This window comes from Chenopodium quinoa, unplaced genomic scaffold (assembly GCF_001683475.1).
Source record: "Chenopodium quinoa cultivar QQ74 unplaced genomic scaffold, ASM168347v1, whole genome shotgun sequence".
In the NCBI taxonomy this organism is placed as follows: domain Eukaryota; kingdom Viridiplantae; phylum Streptophyta; class Magnoliopsida; order Caryophyllales; family Amaranthaceae; genus Chenopodium; species Chenopodium quinoa.
This window is the reverse complement of record NW_018744367.1, coordinates 3997087-4024378: the sequence shown is the minus strand read 5'-3', so window position 1 is coordinate 4024378 and position 27292 is coordinate 3997087. Positions and strand designations below refer to the sequence as shown.

General features: G+C 33.9%; 2 protein-coding genes across 2 annotated transcripts; both read left to right on the top strand.

Moving 5' to 3' along the window:
- Window positions 1-2917: 2917 nt before the first annotated feature.
- Window positions 2918-14970, top strand: LOC110696567. The gene is made up of 7 exons (XM_021873904.1): window positions 2918-3451; window positions 5165-5222; window positions 6890-6970; window positions 12162-12197; window positions 12350-12589; window positions 12666-12807; window positions 14007-14970. Exons 1-7 carry the CDS (start codon window positions 3273-3275, stop codon window positions 14498-14500), a joined length of 1230 nt encoding a protein of 409 aa, XP_021729596.1. The 5' UTR covers window positions 2918-3272; the 3' UTR covers window positions 14501-14970.
- A 3141-nt stretch (window positions 14971-18111) lies between these two features.
- On the top strand, window positions 18112-22896 carry LOC110696565 (putative dihydroflavonol 4-reductase). Its single transcript, XM_021873902.1, has 5 exons — window positions 18112-18689; window positions 18806-18937; window positions 19440-19604; window positions 21830-22135; window positions 22507-22896. The coding sequence occupies exons 1-5, from the start codon at window positions 18408-18410 to the stop codon at window positions 22645-22647; spliced, it is 1026 nt and encodes a 341-aa protein (XP_021729594.1). The 5' UTR covers window positions 18112-18407; the 3' UTR covers window positions 22648-22896.
- Window positions 22897-27292: the final 4396 nt, after the last annotated feature.

Here is a 27292-nt window from a genome sequence, read left to right as displayed (position 1 = left end):
AGCCATCAAGCTTTGATAATCCAATCTATTAACTATTATTAAAACAAAACGTTGCTGACGTCATCACTGTCCACATGTCACTTTCATAATAAAAATTTTCCCTCGTAAATGCAAGGATGATTGCATCTGTTTTTTTTTTTTTTTTTTTTTTTTTTTTTTTTTGGTAGAGCTATCATTTATAATAATTTTGAAATTTGAATATTAGAAGCTTCTACATTACAACTACAACCTATCAATTTTTCCTTGAAAAATAAAATAATTTTAAGTAGCACACTAATAAATAGACTCCTACATTGAAATATGTATTAGGCGACGTTGAAAAGGTATTATATCATAATTGTAATGAAAATCTAAAATTTTAAGAGTATAGATATTTTTGTACAAGGTGCATAATTCTTATTTATCTATTAACAATTACTAGAACAAAGCGTTGCTGACATCATACATCCCCCTCCCTATCATATGTGTCGCTTTCTCATTAAAAAATTTCCCGCCATTTTGATGTATGATGTCATCAATGATTTTTTTATTTTTTAAAAAAACTATACTACATATGTATAATAACATGTATAAGATAATAATGCATACTCTACTACTGTTATTGGCCTATAAATACAAAAACTATCAAAGTTCACTAGATAACCTATATCCATTCAAAAAATAAGCTATAACCTATGAATATGGAAACTATCAAAATGAAAAGTGACTGACTTTTGGACTTAATGCTAAAGTGAATTGTATTCACGTTACATTATCCAAAATTCCCTCCTATTTAATTATCCAAAATTCCCTCCTATTTAATTTTGATGATAGGTGTAAATAAAAAAAGCAATAATTATTCAAAGTGATTGACATTTTGTTTTAATATATGTACGTGCATTGCATTTTTTTTCGACCGTTCAATTTGCAATTTGGTTTTACTCATATTGATGTCAATTATTAAGATTATTCGGTAATAACTTTTCTCATCTTGCAGGATATATGAAAATGTCCGCACAACAATATGATTTCATTGAAGACATAACTCCAATGAAGGAAAATATGACAATTAAGATACGAATAATACGCTTATGGAAGCCACCAACCTTTGATAATCCAATTGACTATAATATATAGCATTGAGATGTTATTTCTGGATGAAGAGGTATTGATAATATATTCAAAAAAAATTCTTTGGCCGCATACAAAACTATATTGATTCTTTGATTAATTCAAAACACTCATTTGATTACGAAATAAATACATTACGAGAAAGAAAAGAACAAGTAAACTTTTATTATCCCACTAAATGAAAAACATATGATAATGATTAATTTCATATAATATAAATTAGGTTAAATTATTTATCATCATCGTACGACGTACTGGCACTAATCTAGTATTTATCTATTTTTTTAAAAATGTACAAATTATAAAAATAGATTTAATATAAACTGTGCATCGCACGGGTTCTAACCTAGTTTTAATAATAAAACAAAATAGACATCATTTATAGTTTTGGAGGAAAATTTTGTAAGGAAACTTTGAAAAATACCACCATGTATTGTTCACATTTTGTACAATGCCACCTCAAGGTTTTTTTTTTTTTTTTTTTTTTTTTTTTTTTTTTTTTTTTTTGTATGTTAACACCTAGTTTTCTCAAAAACTAAAAAACTCCCACCACTTTTGCCCGACTCCCCTATATGACGTCACGGTGGGTCCTACTAACCAATTTTCCTTCGAATTTCACCTTTCTTCTTCCCTAATCATCCCAATTAACCAATTATGCCCTCGATTTTGCATTGTCGTTTGGCTTGAAGAACAAATCAGCGAATAAAAACCCTAAATAACGCCTAATTGATTTGCAAATTGATATTAAAATTAGACAAAAAGGAAGAAGAAGGAAGAATAGAGGTGAGAATCGAGGGAAAAGAGAGGAACAATTGGTAGTGGGACCCACCATGACGTCATATAGGGGAGTCGGGCAAAAGTGGTGGGAGTTTTTTAGGTTTTTGTGAAAACTAGGTGGTAATATATGATAAAAAAACTTGAGGTGGTATCGTACAAAATGTGAACAATACAAGGTGGTATTTTTCAAAGTTTCCAAATTTTATTGACAACATGACATGTGGCTAATGTTAGGATAGTATGATGTCAACGGTTGCTATTTTAGTATTAGTTATAGATGATATAATATAATATGATATTAGATATTCATTATATCAAACTTTTATGCTTTTTACTAATAAAATAATTACAAATATTAATGGTTAAAATTGTACATTAACATGTGTGTCAATTAAAATGTTGTGATTATTATGAAAAGGGAGAGAATATTGGATTAGTCATAGGCCTTGTTTGGCAAATGGTTGTTGGCGGTTGGTTGGTTCACTTGGCTTGTTTGACAAGCTAGAATGTTTGGCAATTTATAATGGCTTTTGAAATTGGCTGTTTATAAAAGTGATTGGTAAATTTAGATGTTGGCTGTTTATTAAATGATTTGTATGCCAACAAGCCAATAACCAACAAAAAAAGCTACTCAAATCAACTTTTTCATTTTGGCTTAAAAGCCAACTTTTTCGCTGAATGAAAAACTAATTACCAAACACTTTTTTTGGCTGTTTGACCATAAAAAAGCCAAAAGCCAAAAACTAACCAAAAAGCCATTTACCAAATATGGCCATAATGTATATTTTCAAACATTTTATATTAACTAATGGTTTCTAAAATATTTTGGTATGTAATTCGTGTGTCAAACTATCGGTCGAAGTAATATACTTGAAAAAAAATCAGAGAGAGTAAAATTAATGACATGTCAAAGATGTGGCACAACGATCAAGACCTCACATCACCAATTCAGGCAACGGCGAAACTAATCTTCTTCTAAAACGTCATGTTTTTTTTTTTTTTTTTTTTTTTTTTTTTTTTTGAGTAAATTTCTTGGATTTCACATATCTGGCTTTCATTTGTAATCTTAATCCCGATAATATCAAAAACAACCCAAAACATAAACTGCAAACACGAAACACCCATATATATATATATATATATATAAAATAATAAATAAATAAATAAAAAAAGAGAAAATCCAAAGTGTATGTGTGTAAGAGAAAGAGCTTCCCAAAGTTCTGCTCTTCTTCCCCGTCAAACCAGAATTCCATTAAAAAATGGGCAAAATCCAACTGGGTTTAAAGCAATCTTGATCAAACTTTCGAAATATTTATCTGGGTATTTTAAATATTGCAAAATTTGTGTGCTTTTTGGCAATTATCCAGGAAAAAAAATAAATAAAGATGTGGGGTTTTGGTGGGAGGTATTATTGGGGGAGGAGAGATAATGGAAGGAAAAGTGATGGAATTGTAGTTGTATTTGCTTGGATGTCTAGTGAAGAGAGACATTTGAAGCATTACATCGATCTTTACGCTTCTTTGGGTTGGGATTCTCTTATTTGTCACTCTCAATTCCTCAATTCGTAAGCTCAATTTCATCCAATTTTGCTTTTCTTCTTCAATTTAATTGTTTTTTTAGTTGTAGCTTGTTGAATTTTGTAGCTGAAGTTTGTAATATTTTAGCTTTGACTTTGGATTATTTTTGTTATTTAATTTAATTATTTTGTTTGGTGTTCTTTGATTAATTGAGTAATTGTAGGTGGGATGTGGAATTATGTTGTTCATATACTGAAATTGACCATTTGTTTTGGATTATTGGGTTATTCTTGAATGTTTCTTTTGATAATTGTGAGTGAATTGATGTTCTGGTCTAATTCGGAATGGTTGTATTAGCAGTTTTAAGTTGAGTAGCTTATAATCATCAGACTAGAACCTTCGGTCGGCATGTCTAAGCAGTTATACTCGTCTCGTCATGATCCGATATTTCTAATGGTTCATTTGATGTGTGATTGTAATTTTGGCTTGAATAGTATTGTTTGTATACCTTTGATTCTAATTTATATTTTGTTTTCAAAGGAGTTATGCATCTTGATTAAATAGTTTCATTATTTGCAATCAGTTGAGGGCATTTGGTAATTTAGCTTCATGTCAACATTTAAAAAACCAAGGAATATGCACTCCTTGCAGTTTTTTGTTTAATATAAGTATAATTGATCCCCAATAAATTACTTGGTCATGGTGGTATATATTGTGTGTGGTCTATGTTTACTTTATCGCATAACTTGCGATCTGTTTATTCATACTCCTACGTCACTTGTATTGTGGTGTTGCTGTAAGGGTGCACTGAACTATTAGAGATCTGTCTGAGCTATGGACTCATATTCATATTAAAATTTGAAGTGTAATGATTTTATTTTTATTTAAATGGACATTGACTGTATAATGTTATAGGAAGTTTAGTTATCCCTAAGTTTGCTTCACATGATACATTTCCTTTGTAATAAGTAATATGATAAGTATGTAGTAGCGCCAAAATATCTAATACTCCCTCCGTTCCATAATTTCGTGCCTGTTTCTCAAAAAACATGGTAATTAAGGAGAATGATGGAAGTAGGGAAATATTATATTGGAAAGATAAAAAGTAGAGAATATTGTATGGGAATAATAAAAAGTAGAGAATATTGTATGAAAAAGAGAAAAAGTAAGTAATGATTTTTTGAGTATATGTGTATTTTGTATGGGAAAGATAAAAAATAAGTAATGATTATGTGCTATTTTTAGAAACAGACACAACATTTGGGACCCCCCAAAAAGAATACATGCACGAACATGGGCTGGGATATGATCAATGATAAGTTTATAGAGGTGTGCATGCATATATCATTTTATTATCTTATCCTGATATCTAATTTTGTTGGACAACTCTATATATTACAAAATGGTGAGAAGAAGGGTAAAGACTGAAGAGTTTCCTTCTGACCATGTGCTAACGTATCCTGTGTAATCTCTTTCTATTAGTGTCTTGAAAGAAGATCTCAGAAAGATGTAATGCTTTTATTGTACTTCCTCCATTCCTTATTGTTTTTACCATTTGGAATCATTTTGTGAGAGAGAAAGAAAAAAAAAAAAAAAAAGAAAAAAGAAAGGAACGGAGGGTGAGTAGAAATTTGCAGTGACTAACAAGTTTCTGTGTTTTCGTCAATATCTTGCTGTGAGACTTTTTGTTTATTGAATGCTATTGCTAATTGCTTATCTAACATGTAGTGGCTTCATGTAATTTACTTGCTGTTCTGCAGATTCTTCCCTGAGAAGGCAACCTTGTTGGCTGTAGGCATTCTGGACGAGCTTATAAAGGTTAGTAATTCAGTAGTATACTGGTCTTTTGAGGAGAACGTGTCTTCTGCCTGTACTACATACAATAAATCCCTAGTGTAAATTTTGATAAACTTTGGTTCTCTTCGACATTTCTGACTAGCGCTTTTTTAAATTAATTGAGGGTTCATGGCATTCTCTATCGGTTGTATATCTTTTAAATGCTGGAAGATAAGGAAGCACAATGGCTAGTCTTGTATATGTTCATGGCACAATATATCCATAATGAGCTGTCAAAAGGGAGGTTGCACGTGAAAGAGAGTTTGTGAAAGGCAATGCGCCAATGCCTACAGATATAATCTCTGTTGTATAAGCTAACTTTTGAGGACATGATGTCTAATTTTTGAACTTTACTGTACCCTTACTCATGTCAAATTTGGTTATTAATAAAAACCTACATGATGAGGCGATGAGAAGTATATTATCTTTTTTTTTTTTTTTGGGTTATATTTGCTTCAAATTACCTTTGAGATATTATAATGAAACATTTGAGTACATATAAAGCTAATGTTGTACTCCTTTCGTTTCATTTTGTCTATCCCATTTGGGATCTTAGAAGAGAGTAACTTTAACTTTGAGAATTTTTTTTCTATAATTTTTTTTTATTTATCAGTATGAGAAAATGTACATGTTCATTTGGGAACTTCCTAGATTTGTCTCAATGTGTAGTTTCAAAATATCATTTTTTAATAAATTTTTATAATGCTTGGTTCAAGATATTGATGCTTAAATATTGAAAAATGTGCAAAAAGACAAATGGGACAAATAGTTAAGAATGGACAGAGTGTAAGTCTTCTAAGCTGCTTTGTAATACTATCTTTTTACCAATAATGTTTTTATTTTTTGGTTGGTAAAAAGAACCCCTCATGGGCTTTTCCCCCAAATTGTCCCTTGTGGGGATCGAACCGCTCTCCTATCTACTAGCCCAAGCTTAGCATATATATGCTTGGTTCTATTGTATGTAATTATATTAGTAACACAAGATCGTTAAGATACTTATAATTATAAGTTTAAAGTTGATAGTAAAGTCTAATTACATCCTTTGTCCTTGTTTACTTGCCCCTTAGCCGTTTGCATATAATTCTGTGCAAGTAAGTATTTGTGGGACTAAAATAAAAGAAAAAGTAAAGAGAAAAATGAAATGGGAATAGTAAATTAGGACACCCAAAAAAGAAAATGGAACAAATAATAAAGGATGGAAGTACTATTTAGTTTCGTACTCTTAGAGATGACTCGTTAATTTAGAAACATAAATCAACATACCATAAAATATCATATAGATAAAGATTACAATAAATTAAACATCCTCGTGTGTGTGTGCATGTAAGGTGTGTAGTTTGTTTTAAGTTTTTAACCCCTTAATTATGTTAAATCTAATCATTATACATGTATTAACATTGATAGAAATTATTTTTAAGACTACGTAGTTTTTGTATGTGGCTTTGCAAATAAAATTTTATGCACGCATCATGTGTAGAAATACTTGTAGTATAGAAAGGCAACACCGTTTAATAAAATAGTATAGATTCATGATTGTCTCCATGTGATGGATTCGTGGTATAAACATGTTATCCTCGTGCTTTTTTTTGAAGATTAATATTATATGGAACTTGCATATTATACTGACAGATGGCTGTGTTGTTATGTAGGACTTGAAGAAAAGTCCGCGCCCTGTTGTCTTTGCTTCCTTTTCCGGCGGCCCAAAGGCTTGCATGTATAAAGTTCTGCAGGTATTCTGTTTTTGGATACTTCTTTTTCATATATTGGAACAGGTTGCTTTAAATCAATGTACTCTGAACTTTTTTCTTAAACATTTTTCTTTTTGTTCGAAATAATATTCTGGGATAGTGAACATAACTTCAGAAAATATATTGCATACAAGCTCAAGTTTTTCTTATATATGTTAGTAGTTCAATTATGGAAACTTATCCGATTTAGACCTGTGTCTTTCTTGTAAAAATTTAATCAATAAAAAGGTGACCCTCACAAAGGAGTCAAAATTACGAGGCTTAACTATGTGATTATAGAGGTTCTGAGTAATATTATTGGTAGACTTGCAATCATTTCCCTGATAAGCAGTAGGTAAAGGGCGTCAGCAAAAGGGTGATGAAGTGTTAGTGTTAGTCTATAGATTTTTCTTCTACACTTAAGTTATGAACATTTGAGCAACCCTTACTTTAGGTACCTGGCTTTTCCATATTTTTTCATTGCTTACTATAAGTAAGGTAAAGCAAGGATTGGGAGGTGGGTTTCTTTAGGAATTTATTCTAGTGTTTTGTCAAAGGCCCATGATCTATACAAATTACAAATTGTAGGAACAGTTGTTTAAAAATTGAATTAAGATGTCTGAACTATGAAATCTAACTGTTTTTTCCAGTTAATTTCCATGATTTTTTTTACCCTGGTTGGGAGAGGGGCTTAAATTAATGGCTCATGGCTCATGGCTCAGAAGAACCCCATAATTTTTTTTAACATAGAGAGTAGCTACAAAGGTTTTTATTTATTAATTATTTTTTTATTATGAGATACATATCAAGCTAAGATGTAATCCCTCTCTATCTACTTAGAGGAAATATATACTTGATCGATATTTCTTTATGAGTTTGTTATGTTCTCTGTGAAGGTTCAAGAGTCTTATGGGGAAGATTGCTTGCAGTTAGAATGTTCCAATTTTATAGTTGATTTTACTTTGCCCAATCATCCCATTTGTTACATGGACTCGGGAACGGGTGTTGGACACGGACACATGTCCAAGTGTCCGAACCGGCAAGTTCTAGATTTTTAGGACACGGGGATTTTGTTCGATATTTGGACACGGGTACGGGGACATGTCAATACATCACTTAAATTTATATAGATAAATTATATATTACAAAAGTTACAAAATTTTCATTACGTCCACCCCTTTTTTTTTTTTTTTTTTTTTTTTTAATTCTTCCTCGGTAAATTCTCCCAATTAATGGTAGTCTTCTTCTCTCCATCTTCTCTATATTAACGGTGGTCTTCGAACAAGATGTGTTTTTCTTTCATGCTTCTCCTCTTTTTTCCTCTCCTCTCTTAATGGAAGTGTCCGAGTGCACAGTGACGGGTCCAATTCACATTGTGGATGCATCATATCTGGTAACTTTTTTCATATAACCTCATGGCTATTTTACAGAGGCATCAAAGTGCTTGTTCCAATTCATGAATTCTTGATTTTAGCTTGATGCTGTAGTCATATCCTATGCTACATGGACTCTTCATTTCACCTCAAGTACATGGGTATGACACTTGGATGCTTCACTTTTGGTTCAAAAACATGGATTTTTTTTTCACAAAATAGCCAAGTCGGATGCTTGGACACATACCCGGACATGGGTACCCCAGTCCATGTAACATAGGTCATATCTATAGCTGTGTTGGGATTGTGCCTGTTCAAACACATTATCTACTGCATAACTGTTTTTCATATGCTATAGTTTGTATGGACATTGAGTTTTGGTAAAGCCAGAATGCCAAGAGTTCTGATGAGATTTCTTCAGATTTTGCTACATAGGAAGGCTTCCTTTTATGTCTTTTTCATTATCTTTAATATATTATAGATCCTTTTTATTAAACCCCTAATTTCTGTCATCTTCTTTAGACAACTTATAGTCTTTATATATGGACATTTAATAAAAAAATGATCAATATTTAAACTTTGTATTCCCTTGATATTTCCAATTGTTGGAAGACATGATATGTCTTAACTTTTTGTCTAAACTGTAGTCTATAAGGGGAGGGAGGGAGGGAGAGAGGAGAAGGGGGGAGGGGGGAAATGGTGTGAAGCTTGGAGAAAGGGAAGGGAGGAGCAAACACTGGTGAATTGTAGTGTTAGATAACTATCTCCTATATTTCTGAAGATAATTTAGTTTTTAGGTTCAGGAATTGAGTATGGAACTAAATGCTAATGTACAGTGCCTAGAGGCTAGGGTTATGTTTTCATTCCTGTGTTTGCATACCTTGAAACAATAAATCCAGACATCTCATCTTGCTCATGGAATTGGTTACCGAATCAAGGGGCCGAGAGAAAGATATGGTAGGGTATCTATTTCATATATCTAAAACCTTGTGTTATAGAATTGATAATTTGAAAATTAAGATAGAGGGATGGGAGGAGGAATGCTGGGAAGATGATGTAGATTGTTATTTGATGCAATTAAATCATCAAATCGAGCATACACACTTAGCAAAGATACTCTAAAAGTGAAATAAAACTCATCTCGATGCTTCCCCTTAAAACTCATTTTATCTGTATTTAAGTCCTTAGTTGTTGTACTCCCAAGCTAATAATAGCTAGATTATTTGCATTAATGATAATCCCTCTTTTTTCAACAAGATTTGGGGATGTAATAAGATGCCTTTGGAGTGAAGGAGAAGTACTTAAATAACTTTGTATAAGAACAAAGGTGATGTCCAAGATTTTGCAAACTATCGAGAGATCAAACTAATAAGTCACACAATGAAACTTTGGGAGTGAGTGATAGAACAAAGGTTAAGGAGAATTGTGAAAATCTCGGAAAACCAATTTGGATTTATGCCCGGAAGATTGATTGCGGAGAAGGATTTACATATAGTTTTTATTGATTTAGAGAAGGCTTATGATAAGGTACCGAGAGAGATTCTTTGGAGGGCTTTGACAAGGAAAGGCGTTTTGAGGAAATATATTGTCATAATTAAGGACATGTATGAGGGAGCTAGCACAGACCATTGTTGGGAAGACTAAAGAGTTCCCTATTACAATTGGAATTCATCAGGGTTCTACACTTAGTCCTTTTCTTTTTGCAATAGTCATGGACGAGTTGAGGAGTTCGATTCAAGATGATATACCATGGTGTCTGATGTTTGCTGATGATATCGTGTTGATTGATGAGACGAAAGAAGGCGTGGAAAATAAGTTGGAATTATGGAGACGAACTTTGGAGTCCTTTGGCTTGAAGGTAAGCAGAAGTAAGACGGAGTATTTGGAATGTAAGTTTAGTAGTGTGAGAAACAATAAGGCATGGGTGGTCACCTTGGATGGGAAGATTGTCGAAGCTGAGGTCTTTGTTGGGATCCATTATTCAAAAGGGTGGAGAATTGGATAGAGATGTAGCTCATAGGATCAAAGCGGGTTGGTTGAAGTGGATGAGTGCGGACGGGTTTTTATTTTATTTTTATGTAATCCCGACGTGCCCCATAGATTAAATGGGAAATTCCACCGAACGACAATAAGGCTTGCTTTGTTACATGGCATAGAATGTGGGGTCATAAAGCATTGCCACGTGCATAAGATGAATTTGGCGGAGATGCGTATGTTGCGAAGGATGTGTGGCCATACAAGAAAAGATCGGTTGAGAAATGAAATAATTACGAAGAAAGTAGGGGTTACATCGATTGAGTACAAGATAAGGGAGAATCTCTTAAGATGGTTTGGCCATGTAAGAAGGAGACTAAGTGACGCTCCAGTAAGGAGGTTTGAAGAATTACAAAGTATTGGGATCGCGAGAGGTAGGGGAAGACATAAGAAAACTTTGAAGAGGGTGATTAAGAGGGACATGAGTGCTTTAAGATTGTAAAAATAATGGTGTTGGACTATGTTACCCGGACTTGGGTACCCATATCATACTTGTGTCCAACTTGGCCGTTTTGTTAAAAATTTCTATGATTTTTAACTAAAACGAAGTGTTCAAGTGTCATACCCATGTCCATGTCTGAGTGAGTGTCTGGCATGGGTACTTGAGGTAAATTGAAAAGTCTGAGTAATATAGGTGCTTGATTGGGAAATGTGGAGGGAGAAAATTCACGTCAACGACGTATCATAATTATATATATACTTTCTAAATCTATCTTAGTATTTACTTTTGTTATTTTATCCCATTAGTGTTGTATGAACTGTATTGATTTCCTTTGCTAAAGTTTTCTCAAACCTTTATGTTTCTTACCTTAAAACGGTTTAACCACCTCTGTAAAACTTTCTTGAATTTTATTTTTGTTCTCTTTTAAAACTCCGTTTATTTTTCTTGGATACTCTTTTTTTCTCACTTTACTTACTATTTTTTAAACTCTTTCAATTGAATATCTTGTTATGCCCCTTTATATTGTACGGTTCCTTACGACGATTCATGTTAGCCAACCCCAAATCATTTTGGTATTAAGGCTTTGTTGTTGTTGTTGTTGTTGTTGTTGTAATGATAATGCCTCTTTTTGTCAAGCTAATCAACTTCCTAAAAAAGCAGTACAGTTGAATAATTGTTAGAGCTAGGATTTGAGGAAATCTTTATATCTGTTAGTTGGTGAGGAAATCTGCTTCTACCATATGAAGAACCAAAATGTTTGAGCTTTTGGTGGTAGGAAAACTCCTTGATCTATAACTTTATGGTGAAATTTACCATGAAAAACTAGATGTATATGCAGTGTGAGGGTAGCTCCAGTGATCTTTGGCAGAGTGTCTCAATGGTTCTCTCTCTCACTCTGTGCAGCAATTGTCTTTGTTCTCTCTCCTCTCTTTCGTGCTGGTTGATTGCTAGGGTTTGATATTTTTGTGATTTTCAACTAGCGTCCTGGGCTTTATCTCAATTTTGAGCTTCAACGATCCGGATACTTGGGCAAATACTTGAACCTAACATGTACATTATATTTTGTAATGTACACTTGGAGTGTCCAAAAATTTTGCATGTTATGAGAGCGGTGAGGGGTCACATTTTCTCGAACCATGCAACTGAATTTCAGACATGGAAGGTTGACGCAAAGTGCTTCTGGATAAGGAGAATATTAAGGCTCCAACTTTGTGTGAGACAAATGAAATCCTTCCCATAACCCCTCCCAAACTGTTTTCTGCAATTGTTTCCATACTTTACTCGCGTTAGGATTTTTCTAGGTTTTAATAGTGTCAACCTATTGAATTATTTTTACTTTTTGCAGATAATTGAGGGCAAGTGTGACCAACATGACAATCAGGTATGTTTTTCTCTCTACACTACTCAAGCACAACTCTTAAAATTTAGTTTTCTAGATGTTTATTTAAGCCTTAATTAAGTTTTTCATTTATGTAACTATCAGATGCAAGTTATGCTTATGACCAATGCATATTTTACTTCCTTTCATTGAAGATTAATTATCAAGCGGTCAGAGATTACGTTGCCGGCCACATTTATGACTCCAGTCCTGTGGATTTTACCAGTGACTTGGGTACACGTTTTGTTCTTCACCCATCGGTGCTAAAAGTATCAAACCCACCAAGATTTGTGTCGTGGTTAGCAAATGGAATTGCCTCTGGTTTAGATGGCCTTTTCCTTAGTAGGTTTGAATCACAACGGGCTGAGTACTGGCAGACTCTATACTCTTCAATTGTACGTATCATCAATTTTCTGCTGTTTAATTTACTTTTGTGTTTTTATCTTTGGGTAACATTTGATTTTGATGCAGAGCATGGGTGCACCATATCTCATAATGTGCTCCGAAGATGTTGATCTTGCTCCCTGTGAAACAATCTGCAATTTTGCACATCGGTTGCAGGAACTTGGTGGTGATGTTAAGCTAGTGAAATGGACCAGTTCGCCCCATGTAGGTCTGTTTCTAACTGAGTATATAATCTTTTTGAACAACTGCTCATGGTTATGGAAAGGAGTTGTGATCTTAGTCTCTTATCATTCATTGGTTTTATTCTTTTGATCGGTCAGCAACTATTAAAAAACTAACGAACAAAAACCCAAGATTTCTAGCACTAGTGGCTAGTTTGTGGGCTGGGCCCGCCAGCATTTTCAAAATTTGTTACATGCTTAAAATCTCTTCTAGCAGCACAATAATTTTTATTGGAGCTCTTCATTCTCCTCCCAAGCATTTCACAAACAGCAAAATACGTGTAAATTGCAAGGCTTCCTTATAATTTCACGTCTTTGCCCATTAAACTTCTTACATCACTTCTCTGGTCTCTACATGAAACACTGATGAAGCAAGAATTCTTTGCATGTCGTGAAGCTTTTGCTAACTCCTGCAGGATCAAGGTGGACCCATGCCACTCTAGCCCATCATTTTATATACCTTTTAACGGTATCGCGGTACATCTTTTAATCTATAATCTCATAAACACAAAAGAAATACTCCCTCCGTCCCACAATATTGCATGCTTTCTTTGTTGAGGAATCCCACATTTTATTATACTCTTATTTTAGATATTGCATCACATTCAGACATGTGACGACACCAGTCTTATTTCGCCCTACCTTTCTCTTGTTCCATGATATAGTATTATCTGCTATTCCGTATCTCTTATCATTTCTACATTTTCACTCAGTAATTTATCTACTATCTCCAATCAGATGTACTTTTCTCTCTCACAAGAGAAGTTGCTAACTGGATTGCAGGAGATGACTTCTGCTTTAAATAAACGCAACGGGAAGGTGTGTTCTGCTAGTTGACTAGTGCTAATTGGATTGGTTGGGAGTTAAAGTGCAAATTTGATTTGTCTAGTGTTCTGTTTGCAGCTGCTGCAATTGCATTATCATAACACAAAGTGTGTGCTTCTAGGATTGATGTACTATGAGTCATTTGCTTTAGAAGTATGAAATGCTGAACGTTACTCCATCTATGCAATTGCATACTCTTGAATGTAAAATGCATATAGTAAAGGACCTGTGTGTAATTTATGGATCTCATCAGTCCTTGCCATAAAAAACTGCAATATCCATTTTCTGGACACACCTGATTGTAAAACATTATGAACAGAGGTATAGTGGCTAAAGCTTAGCTTTAATTCTGTAATTGCAGGTCATTATCGACAGCATTCAGTTGATTACAAGGGTGCTGTGACTGAGTTATTGAGAAAGGCTTCAGCCATCCAATCACAAAGGATACAGAGGCTCGAAGGAGGGACTATGGGTTTTGAGGGTACCTGTGATGAGATTTCTGAACCATTTAGGGACCTAAGGACTGCCGCGGCCAGCTCAAGTGACATTTTTAAGAAATTCTCAATTGAGCTGGCAGAACAGCCCGTTGTGCCCAAAAGCTCATTTGAGTATCATGGGGGTGGAGCTGTTGGATCAGTCCAAGATGAGAAGCCTGGCCTTGTTCGCCTACCCAGCCCACCAAGGATCAATGCTAATGGGGTTCTTGGCCAAATTCTCTTTGATGTGTGTGTCCCAAAGAACGTAGAAGAATGGGATGTAGGGCCTCTAAGCTCTTTACGTCATTCACCATTTCCAACAAGAAGACATTCCATGCATTTTAATCCCATGAAATGCATACGGCGTTCAAGGTTATGATTTATATGTCTGACCTTTTGCCGGGGATGGAGAATGTTTTAGATTTTGAAAGAGTGAGATGTTCCTCCTAACAACAAATGCTCACTGCAACATGAATGCAGTGAAACGAGTGAGAAACTGAATGCAAAGGGCAAAAATTCTGGAAGTTTTGTTTCTCTGATTGAAGCAATAGGCAGGCTATGTAGCACGCCTTCACTTTGGTGTTTATATTACCCCTATAAAGAATGTACAGTGGTTTGTGAAGTGCGACTCCCTCCAGAAGCTATTTCAGAGATAAATCATCTGTAATAACTTATGTAAAAGATAAATGTTATTTAATATTTACAGTATTCTGAGTACTATAATAATAGTATGAGAATTATGTGTTGTCGTATACATGTAAATGCCGGTTTTTGTAATGTAACTATGAAGTTTATTTTGTTACATTTCTTAACCTCAAACTTAAATGATCTAGTATTCTAGTTTGAACATGCCAATTTTTAACTTGTTCTTTCATCTAGCATTCTAGTTTAGCGTTTCACATTAAATATGCTATGAGAGCAACAGTTGAAATCATGAGATAGATGTAGAATTAGATAGTCATTTAGTCAGTTTTCTTTTCGGGGGGGGGGGGGGGGGGGAAGGAGGGAGGGGCTGCGGTGGTTTCGGGGGAAGGGAGATTTAAAATGGTTGTTTCGGGGGAAGGGGGTGGGGTTGCAGGTGGTTTTGAGGGAAGGAGGGTGGGGCTGCGGCCTCTGGGTGGTTTCAAGGGAAGGGGGAGGGAGGGGCTGCGGTGGTTTCGGGGGAAGGGAGATTTAAAATGGTTGTTTCGGGGGAAGGGGGTGGGGTTGCAGGTGGTTTTGAGGGAAGGAGGGTGGGGCTGCGACCTCTGGGTGGTTTCAAGGGAAGGGGGTGGTTTTTCGTGGGGCTGGGGAGGGAGAAGGTGGTTTTCGGTGGGGTTGGGAAGGGAGTTGAAGAGGGAAGGGCTGTGATGGGAGGTGGTCGGGTTTTTTTTTTCTTTTTTATTTTATTTTTTATTTTTTTGGATCAATTACCATTCGACATGTAGCAAAGTTCTTGTTTTAAAAAAAAAACCTATCACTTTCATCAGGTCACTAGTCATCTGACCTATTGAAAGAAAATGCACCCTAAAGTTGGGATTTTTAAAATAGTCGAAAATTAGGATTATCAAAAGAAAGTGGTCCAAAGTTAGGACTATTAAAACCAATTTTTTCTATTCTAAATTAAATCTCCCTACTCTTATTTGTATTATTGTCTCAATTTTACCCCTTTTACATCAGTCAAAAGATCGAAGCCGCACTCATTCAACTCCCCCAGCACCCAATTTACTTCTCACATTATTTCACCATCCTCTCTCTTTCTTTATCCCCTTCCTCTCTATTCAAATCCAAGCCAAAACTTAGATTTATACCTTAATTAAATGATTTTTCTAACTTGAACTTCGAGATTTTAGAAACTCTCACCTAAATTACGAAAATTTCAAACTTTCTTGCTCTTCAAATCCAAGCCAAAACTAATAATATTTTCCTTGGTTTTTCAATTTCCTACACCATCAACTGTTACTCTACAAAAGCCCTCAACAATTTTTCCGAAATTCGAGGTTTTTCTTTTCATGCACGTTTAATTTTTCTTTCCTTTGTTTTTGTATGTTTGATTAAATTTAGGGCATTTTAGCAAGTTGATTAGGAGTCTATTCCGACGATAGAAAGGATGACATTGTTTATTTAGATGTACTCTCTAATTCTTTTAATCTCTCTGTCCCTATTTGTTTGTCCCATATTCCATTTTGGGGTGTCCTTTAAATATTGTCCTTTTTCCAAACACAACAACATACCCCCACCACTAAACTCACTTGCATACACTCATAAAAGTGAAAAAGACAAATATACCATCATTCACTTGCAATTTTTTGGTTCAATCTTTAATAAAGCACATTTTGACTATGACAAAGAAATAGGGACATAGAGAGTACTTTTTAGAAAAATTGATGACAATGGAGCTAATGTGTAATCTAATTGGTGTTTATTTGAATTTGGAGGAAGTACTAATGCAGGTTTGTTATGCATCTGTAAATGTATCATTGAAAGCTTATATAATACCATTGACTATATAGTGATACTATTTCTACACGTAGTTAGTAGCACAGAATGAATATATAGTACCACTACATACATACATAGTACCACTGAATGTTTAATGGTACTATTTGATCATCTAGTGATATTATTGATCACTCAATGGTACTACTCTAAATTCAGAATATGCATTTACAAGTAATGACCCCCATGCCCCTCATTATGCATTTACTCATACTTCACTAACCTCCCTTTAAAAGACCTCGTATATTTTGTATCCTCAAACGTGATTGGCTCATTCAAATACACAATAGAATACATAAAAAAGGGGAAAATGAAAACCAGTCACATGGATAGAATCTTCATCCACATTTAATCAAGGGTGTGACAAAGATTAACGGGGTCATGTGCGACTTCAAAAAATTGGGGCCTTTTTCAAGATTTGAAACAATAGAAATAATAACTAATATAAAAGTTTACTTGAATATATTATGAGTTTCAGTTTACAAAGTAACATAAAATGTAATCCTACATTTTTATTTAAAAAGAGTAGCTCTTCTTGCATGTTTTAATACAAACTCATCTATGACACTTTCAAACGCCAATTTCATGCAAAAGATCACTTTCAATTGCCATCAATGCAAGCCCACTATAGTTTAAAACTTACCAAGAGTCCACAGTACGAGAAAGACAATGATTTTTTAGTTGAAGCAAAGAAATCTTTGATTAAATTTTCGATAATCGATAATTGAATGTTTAGATCTTAGAGCAAAGAACAAAGCAGAGGGGAGAGAAAATAAAGAGGAGATAGAGAATAAGTAAATAAAAAGTGACTGTTGGATCGTTGCTAAAATACGACATATTAAGAAACTAGACGTTAAAAAATAGTGGAGAACAATTGTACAACCAAAAAAATAAAAAATACTCTTAATAAATAAGTTGGGTATAGCTGTACAGTAAAAAGAAACAAAAATTTAGATCCCAAGAGCCGAACTTGGATTTCTGCGTTATATTACATAGCCTTTACCAATGAGTTACCAATATAATTCTAGACATTAATCTTAAGTATTAAATATATATCTGATTTTGGGGCCACTTATATTTGGGGGCCTATGCAGCCGCACCGATCGCACCGCCCCTGCATTTAATGCCATCACCTAAATCTTTCCCTTTCTTAATTTACGTAAAGGTTCGAAATGAGAAAATAATTATGAAACAAAGGGAGTTTTTCCATTTTAGGACTTACAAAGCACTATTACCTCTTTGATTGGTTGATTCCCACCACCTATAGGATTCGTGTAACCAGTCCCACTCGATTCTAAAAGTCAACTCCACCATTAACTCTAGCTGAACTTGCTAAAGAGAACACCTTATTATTTTTTTAATTGACTTCATCTTTTCATTTTTCGCTAAATTGCTCTATATAGGATAACAATCTTGTTAAAAACTGTTATTGCATACTATAGTCATACTTCTAAGTCGTGAACTACCTTAGTATATATTGTTCCATGTTTTGAACACAAATCATTGAATAAACTACGAATTGCTTGTAGCAATTTATGAAAGTAAACAAATCGTACTTAGTTCCTCACAAATTTCCTTATAAAAAGGGAACGTTTGGTATAAATATCTAAAATTGAGCAAGCCGATCTCTTTATTAATTCTTGTAATGACATTCCCATTACCCTCTCCACACTCAGTCTACACGTAAATTGACCAATATCAACTCTCGTGTTGACCCACACAACAATACAAAGATCAAACCCATTATCCATCAGGACCATTACTCATTCCAACAAAAGAATAAGAAAAACAAAGAAAATACATACAAAATGAAGGAGAAAAAAGTACTAGTAACAGGTGCATCAGGTTTCTTAGGCAGCAAACTCTGCCACGCCTTACTCAACAATGGCTACTCAGTCCGAGCTTTCGTCCGCCATTCCAGCAACCTCTCTTCCCTTCCCACCACCTCTTCATCTACCCACTTTGATCTTTCCTTCGGCGATACAACCGACTTTGTGTCACTCATCACCGCCGTTTCCGGTTGCGACATCGTCATCCACTCCGCCGCTCTCGTTGAGCCTTGGCTTCCTGATCCTTCTCGATTCTTCACTGTATTTTACACTATCATTCAATTATTTTCAATTTTGATTCTGTAAATGTATTTTTTCATTGATTTAAGTGTTTTTGATGTTTGACTTTTAATTGATTATTATTTTTGTTTTTGTAGGTTAATGTTGGTGGATTGAAGAATGTGATTCAAGCTTGTAAAGAAAGTGAATCGGTTCAGAAGATTATCTATACGTCGTCGTTTTTTGCTCTTGGACCTACTGATGGTGGTGTCATTGCTGATGAGAATCAGGTGAAGGATATACAAAGTATTTTGTAATATATTGATTGAATACATACAGTTGACAATTTTGTAATAATTTCGTAAAATAAGGAAAATAGCATTGTATTTTGTAATATATTGATTGAATACATACAGTTGACAATTTTGTAATAATTTCGTAAAATAAGGAAAATAGCATTTGATGAATATATATAGTCGCAAATGTTGATATATCTTAAATGATACTATAAGAAACTAATCGGAAATGTCCCTATAATTCAATTATTGCAATGTGGGTTGAACTTAAATTACTGTATTACCAATTGAATTTGTTACTATGGACTATATATGAATGTTACTCGAATGGAAATAATTTGTTACAAATATAGTGTTATTGAGAAAATTCAATTTATGGGTACATTCTGTGAAAATTTTGATGTATAGTTCAGTAGTTGTATATGTGTGAATTTCACTTAAAAGTTTTGTAATCTTGGGTTTTAAGCGAAATAGAAATTGTTTATTTAATTTGTAGGTACACCATGAGAAGTTCTATTGTACAGATTATGAGAGGTCAAAGGTAGCGGCTGATAAGATAGCATTACAAGCTGCATCAGAGGAAGTTCCAATTGTTGCAGTCTATCCAGGAGTTATCTATGGTTCTGGCAAGCTTACGGCTGGAAATGTTGTAGCTAAATTGGTGAGTGAGAAAAGTTAAAGATATTGAATGATGAAATGTTTATCAATCAATCAATCAAAGCCTTAATCCCATAAGTCGGGTTGGCTACATGAACCAAATTTGATTATTCCGTGTAGTCATCGACAAAAATCTTCCTCCTCCATCCCTTACGATCCAATGCCTCATCCTCATGCAAATCCATATACTTCATATCCTTCCTAACTTCTTCCAACCAAGTCATTTCCGGTCTCCCTCTCGGTCGTTTAACCCCTCCATGGTCCCACTCTTCCACTCTTCTCATCACTAGATTTTTGTGTATGCTAATGCGTCATTGATCAACTTGGATTTAGGTCTTGCAACTGCTGGTTATTGCTCTTATATTCTTGTGGCTGCAGTAATGTGTGACCATTTGCGTAGTTTTCCAATGTTTCGCTGACTCTTGTTGAAATTATCCTTACTTTGATAAGTTTTACTTTCTGAGAGTGTGTGTGTGTGTGTGGTGAGGAGGGGGGGGGGGGGGGGTGGGGCGTTGGGTTGATAGCATCTAATTACTTCTAATGGTTGACCACGTAAAACTGTTGATCATGGTTTAGGGGTGTGGAGCCAAATATATCAGCATATCGTATGAAAGTTAGCAGTTTATGTGTCTGAATTAGATATATCAAATAGGTACTAGGAACAAATTAGGTTCCTGTAGATTATACTATTAGTTGTTTTTGATTGTGAATATTTGATACGTGCATGAACATCAACCTTATATTATTTTAATTTATTTTGAACAAATTTCTTGCCAGTTCTTAAATTCTGACCAAAGCCATAAAATATGATCGCAACATTGATTTTTATGCCAACCTGCTATGCTTAATTGGATACAATCATACATATTGTATGTTCTGTAATGTCTGCCCTGTAGGCCGCTGTATTTAGGGTTGTTCACGAGCCAAGGTTACTTGTGAACTTCTCAATGCTCAGCTTGGTCAAAAATCGGCTCAAGCAAGGCTGGAGATCTTCACGAGTCAAGCCTAAGCTATCCTTGTCTCGGCTCAAAAGCTTGTGAACAGGCTTAGGTGTTTATAAATTATTATCATTATCATTCACAAAATGAAATTTAACATTGGAAAATAAAATTGCATACAATAGCTAAATTTTGGTATTAATCATTATACCAATCTTAATATTAGTGCTTCAAGATTTTTTTAATTTTTTATAAAAAAGGCTTCAATATTATGTTTAGTTCAGATTGCTTGGAAGCAATTTAGCAGTTGTAGATCCTAAGCCTGTGTCTATCAATATCACTGTTTTTTATGACAACCTACTGAACGTAAATGATACAGGAAAGAAACTTTCGTAGTTGGGGAAATAATGACCGTTGTAGTAGTTACAGTAATGTTGATCATTTAGCTTGTGTCATTCGGAATTTCATCTCTGATAATATTTCTCACTTATAGATAGTAAAGAGGACAGTAATTCCGTATGTATGATATTGTAAACCAAATTTGTGAGAATGACAACGGTCGGTTTTTTAAGGGTGAACTGCAAAGTTTCTTTTTGAATTATTGGAATTCAAGTTATCTGAATTCTAGATCTAAGAGTGGCAATACTTATAATGATCATTCCATGGATTATACTGAAGATAGTTGAAATAATCACATTAATATTTGCATTGACAATTATCTTCATTCTCAAATCCGTAGTGGCAGTTGGGTCCTAAGGGGTTGTGACAATTACAGTGTAATTGAATACAATCATATATGTTGTTTCTCTGAAAATATGTCCTTTTGGCAGTTTGATGAGGAATCATGGCTGTAATGATGCTCATTGTTACACCATATGTTGGTCTGTTGATGAGGTTTTACTATTACAGGATTGTTGATGGAATTGTGTTACTATTTTGGATATCCCAAGTCTTTATTCTATAGTAGCAAGTGACTTATCATTTGTACTGAGAAAATGACGTGATTGAATTATTTCCAAAATTTGGTGTTCTGAAAGTTTGGCACTTTGGCTACACAGTATGGAAGATTGGAATTGATAGAAATCTTTTATCTTATTTACAATAGGAAATGTAATTGAAGTACTGCATGAGCTGCTGCGTATTAGGTATCTTATGTCAAACAACTCAGAATACATTTGTTGTTTGCTGGGCTTGGTGCTTGTTCTAACCTTCATCTTTGCTGGTATACATTGTATTATGGTTTCTCCCTTCATCAACTTACCTAACTTTTTCTTTTATTTTCTCCTGTCAGTTAATTGAACGCTTTAATTGGCGGCTACCTGGACATATTGGGCCTGGATATGACAAATATTCTTTTACTCATGTTGATGATGTGGTGGAGGGACACATAGCAGCTATGGAAAAAGGTCGTCCTGGTGAACGATATTTACTTACTGGAGAGAACGCATCATTCAAGTATGTTTTTGATGCTGCAGCTATCCTTACCAACACGAGTAAGCCCCGTTTGAGTCTTCCCATGTGGATGATAGAGGCTTATGGATGGATCTCGGTACTTATATCACGGGTTACTGGAAATTTGCCGTTGCTCAGTCCCCCGGTATTTTACCAATCCCAGACTCTCAGTAGTTGGTTAATTTCTCTCCATCTGTTTGGTAAAATTTAAATGCATAACCTATGATGATCAGGTCACTTCTATGTTAATCTAGAAGAGTGTCACTTTTAGATAAAGGCATATAAATTGCATGTTCATAAAATGAATATGATTCATGGGTCTGACTTCTTTTGGTGCTGCTTGTCTTCGTCAAGTTACTGTATTGTAGTTTATGTGATAGCAGTTATATAAATGCTCTGCTATCTCGGTCTAATTTCATGTTTTATTTCCCAGCCTTTTATTCCCTTTCTTTATTTTTATTTTTTTGCCTGAAAATTGTACACCTTTGACGTTTGAGTGGTTAAAATTTGGAGCAGACAGTAGCTGTGCTGCGGCATCAATGGGCGTATTCATGTGGGAAAGCAAAGAAAGAGCTTGGTTACAACCCAAGAAGCTTGAAGGAAGGCTTAGAAGAGATGCTCCCGTGGTTGAAGGATTCAGGCTATATAAAATACTGATCTGTAACATTCATCCAAACTCTCTTGTAATTGCCATGCTTTTGTAGGATCTAAACTAATCCACTAGTGCTTAATGCATTAAAGCCTTTGTGTGTGTTGTTGCCTGACTCTTTTCTGTAAATAAAACTTGAGCCCGGTGTTTTTTTTGTTAATAAGAAGAAAGAAAACATTAGGAAACCATTCTCCTTCTCTGAAAATTCTATGCTAGTCATCCTTAAGAATAACTACCATTATACTAATTTATTATTGGCTGATTTTTTATTTAGTTTTTATGTTAAACTTAATTATAAATGTAAATTCACATTTTTTTTAGATTATCTTTATTTTTTTTATTTTTTTATAATTAATTTAATCTTTATTTTTTTTTATTTATTTATTTTTTTTTTTTTTTTGGGTAAGTAATATATTAAACCAAAGAGCAAAATATGTACCACAAAAATAGGAGTTCCCTTAGAGAATCCCCAAAATCCGACCACAAAGAATCGGACAGAAACAACCCCAAAACACAACTACTCCCCAAGAAACAAACTCCACTCAAACCAGCCCAACCCCAAAAACAAAGCTAGTCAGCTATACTACTGTACAGAACTCTTCAAGTTATAAAACCATTTACAATCAGTTATGGTCCATTTTCTATCAGTTAAACGCTGAGTTCTAAGGCAAACTTCAGCTTTAATCCTCTTCACAACCCTCTCAGGAGAATAGACAGCCTTTGATCAGAATGCATTATTCCTTGCATACCAGATGTTGTACACCAGCGTAGTCAAAATAGCAAACCCAACCTTCATCTGCTTCCCTGCTTTAAATCTTTTTCCCCATTCCTTCCATGCTGCTAAAATCCCCATTTGAGGTAAGTTACCATGACCAATCCAAGTCAGGATATTCTCCAGGAGATACTAACATCTAAAATCCCCATTTGAGGTAAGTTACCACCTTTAACCTACTGCAAATCATTCTTGAAATGATTTTACAAACCACATTGCAGCATGGAATTACTCTATATATTGGGTGACCTTGGTTGCCTGATCCACCTTGGGATGAGAGTGAGAGTAGTGCAATTAATCTGCCTTAGCATCTTACTAGTTCTGAAGAAATCCAGCACACCAGTAGTAACCTCTTCCCTAACAATATCCCAAGCAGACTTGAAAAATCTATTAATAATTAATTTTTAATTTTAGTATTAATAAAAACTGAATTTTGAAAATTAATTAGGAAAATTATAAAAAAAAAAATTCAAAAATTATTTCAAAATTAATCAATAAATTTCAAAAATAATATAAATTATTTAGAATCAATTTTGACATCAGAAAATAAATCAAAATTAGTTAATAAAAAAAATTAGTATAATGGTAATATAATTTCAAGGATGACTATCATAGAATCATCTTTCCTCATTCTCAGGTGGGGAAATGAAAAAAAAGGAAAATTTATCAGAAAAACCTTTTAATAGCACCATTTTTCAAAAAAATAAAAAAATAAAATAAAAATAAAAAACCCTTTTAAAAGCTTCTTGGTTAAATAAAACCACCACGTTCATTTTTTTTGCTAGAGGAAAGCTGTTTACTTAATTACCATCTAATTTACTTAATCAATAACATAATACTAAAACAGACACCAGGAATGACACGTGTCACTTCCTGGTGCTATTTTTTCCCTCCAAAACTCCCCCTCCCCTTTTGGCCAAAAATCTTTTATTTTTAGAATATTTGTATAATACAACTTTAATAACATTATTCCAAATCTTATGTATTATCTTTACATAAAATGTATTTCTTTTTATTTCGTGTTCTTAATTCTTCCATACACATTTACCGTAAATGTATTCCAACTCTTTTTAAATTATAGAAAAAGTGAGCCACTGGTTCAGATACAAGATACAATCATTACCGCCTGAACATCTTTTAGACGAAGTATTATTGAATTTTTCCCAAAAAGTAATAATAAAATTGATTCATATAATTGATATTAAAGAAATTACTTATAAAACATCACTTTAATTTTTTTTTTTTCAAATACCACTAATATTTTGTTTCTTAGACTAATGGAGTATTAAATATGACTATGAAATAAATGTTGTGTTCGACAGCTATATCATAAGTCTAATTCTAGGAAAATATCAATCAATTTTTTGTTATTACGTGATTAAATAAATTAATATCTTAGTAAATACACAAAAAAAAAAAAATTATTCTCTTTTGCTGAAATATCTGATTGATATAATAAATTTATTACATTCGACATTATAAATAAGTTACCTAGTAAAGGATATGTCGGACGTAGTGACAAGTGACATCTTCTTGTGTATCCTTTTTTTTCGATAAATAGCTATAATCTACAAATAAACTTTTAAGGCAATAAACAAAAATAATTATTGGATAGCTTCAAACACAATTTTATATAATAACAAAGAGCGACGATATCATGTTCATGTAGAGCATCAATTCATAAACAGAAAATGTACTATTAATAATATAGGTTAGTGTTGCCTAATTGTGGATTATTTTTGTCTTTAATGGTCTGAGTAGTATTTATTTTATTGAAATTATTTTATTAGAAATAAAGATGATATATTATTTGTAATTTATATATTTACATGTATGTAGTGCTAGTAGTCTTACTGTAGATTTTATTCTGTTATTTGATTAATATTTTCATGTTTATTAAAGGTCATTTATAAATAAGTCTTTAGTCATATAGTCACTAGATTGTATAGTTTTATTAGGAATAATATGCATTATCAATAACGTAATATAATGTATATTACTTTTAAATAATTACAATACAACTAATCAACAATAATTTTTTTTTTTCTCAATAGTAATTTTAAATTTTTTTTCCTTATTATTACTTTTCTATTTGCATTGCATTCATTTATTCCATATGAGTTGCCTCATTTTTATATTATATCACAATTAATTATGGGAAAAAGATTATTACTTGTGTAAAAAAAAAGACTATTACTACTCTGCATCGCACAGACACTAATCTAGTTACTCTATAATTTTCTCCCATTTATTCTAATTACCCTCTAACACACCTAATTATTTAATAATTAAATTTAATTAATAAAAAAAATCACCACCGTACCCCCCAACCACCAGCAACCACCCCCTCCTCTTCCCCTTACCTGGCAGCAACCCCTCCCATCGGACCCGCCACCCTCATCCCCCCACCCTGGCGACTAACCTCCACTGCCGACCGACTCTCCCTTTCCCCCATATCTCCGCCAGCGACCACCACCTCCCTTCGACCTTCTTACTCTCTTTTCTCCCTAAAATACTCTCAAACTCACTACCAATATTTGCAAGGATCTTCTTAGAAGCTTCAAATCAATTTCTCCCACACAATCAATGTACTTTTGCTCCAATTTTATCTTATTATTTGCTCGAATTTTCCGATTATTTTGTCCAAAAACCCTAAAAAATCGATTTGGGGTTTTCAATTTTGTGCATCTTGCTTGCAATTGATGCTTTTTTTGGCTTTGATTATGTATGTATGTGATGTTGCTAGGGTGATTTAGAAGCAAATTGCATTGGACTTGGTTTGAGCATGTTTGAATAAATTAGAGCCAAAAATTGAAAATTGTTTTCTCTTACTTGTTTACTTTGAAGGAAGGTGGTGGTTGATGGCGGGGATAAGGGGGAAAGGGAGGGTTAGTCGGCAGTGGAAGTAGGTCACCGAGGGTAGGAGGGTTCAAGGCGGTGGCTCAGTTGGGGGAGGGGGGGCTAGGAGAGGAGGAAAGGGAGGGGGGCTGCTGCCGGGGGGAAACGGAGGGGGTGATTGGCTAGTGGTGGGGGTGGTAGTTTTTGTTTTTGTTTTTATTTTATTTTTTATTTTTTTATTTTTATTATAAATATTAAATGGTTAAGTGAGAGTTAGAGGATGATTAGAAGAAATTAGAGGCTAATTTAGTGAATTAGAGGCACTGGGTTGTCTTCAATAAAAAAATTCCCAATCGGATTTTCTTTTGCCAAAAATAGAAGGATTTTTTTTTATTTTTTTTTGACAAATTTTATGCATGTTGGTTATTTAAGAGAAAGTAAAAGATAAAAAAAATGGAAATACAAAAGTTGGGAAGGACACATGGCATTGTTTTTTACATGTACTTATAAACGGAAATAAAGTATTACAAACTACGTTTTAAGTTCACTAAACTACTCAAAGAAGGCTTAAATTACTAGCTTTAATGTTACAAAGATTACACCTTATATGTACTACAATACAACTTACTTACAAAAAACAGCTAGTTTTAAAACTCCTAAGATTTGCCTTCGAACATGCTTCAGGAGATACCGAATATTACCTTTGATTTGTTGGCTTTCATTCCATTTTTCATTGAGCTTGGAAAATGAACAGTAAAGTATAGAACACACAGTTATTGCTATATACTGATTCGATCTCAAAAAGACACCAAGACTATTAAACGTAAAATAAAAAAGGATGGAAAAAGAATGACCAAAACTTAATGACAAAAGTTAGAGATTTCGCGGCCAAACACAAGAGATGTACGAAACCCTAATCCTACCTTCACCAAAATTTCGTTGCGACCTCCTTTACGTCGGTGCAGCGGTAGTGAAATCCCAATACCCTATGTCTTTGACAACGTTTCGAATAATCAGATCTGCAACCACAACTCCTTCTGGGT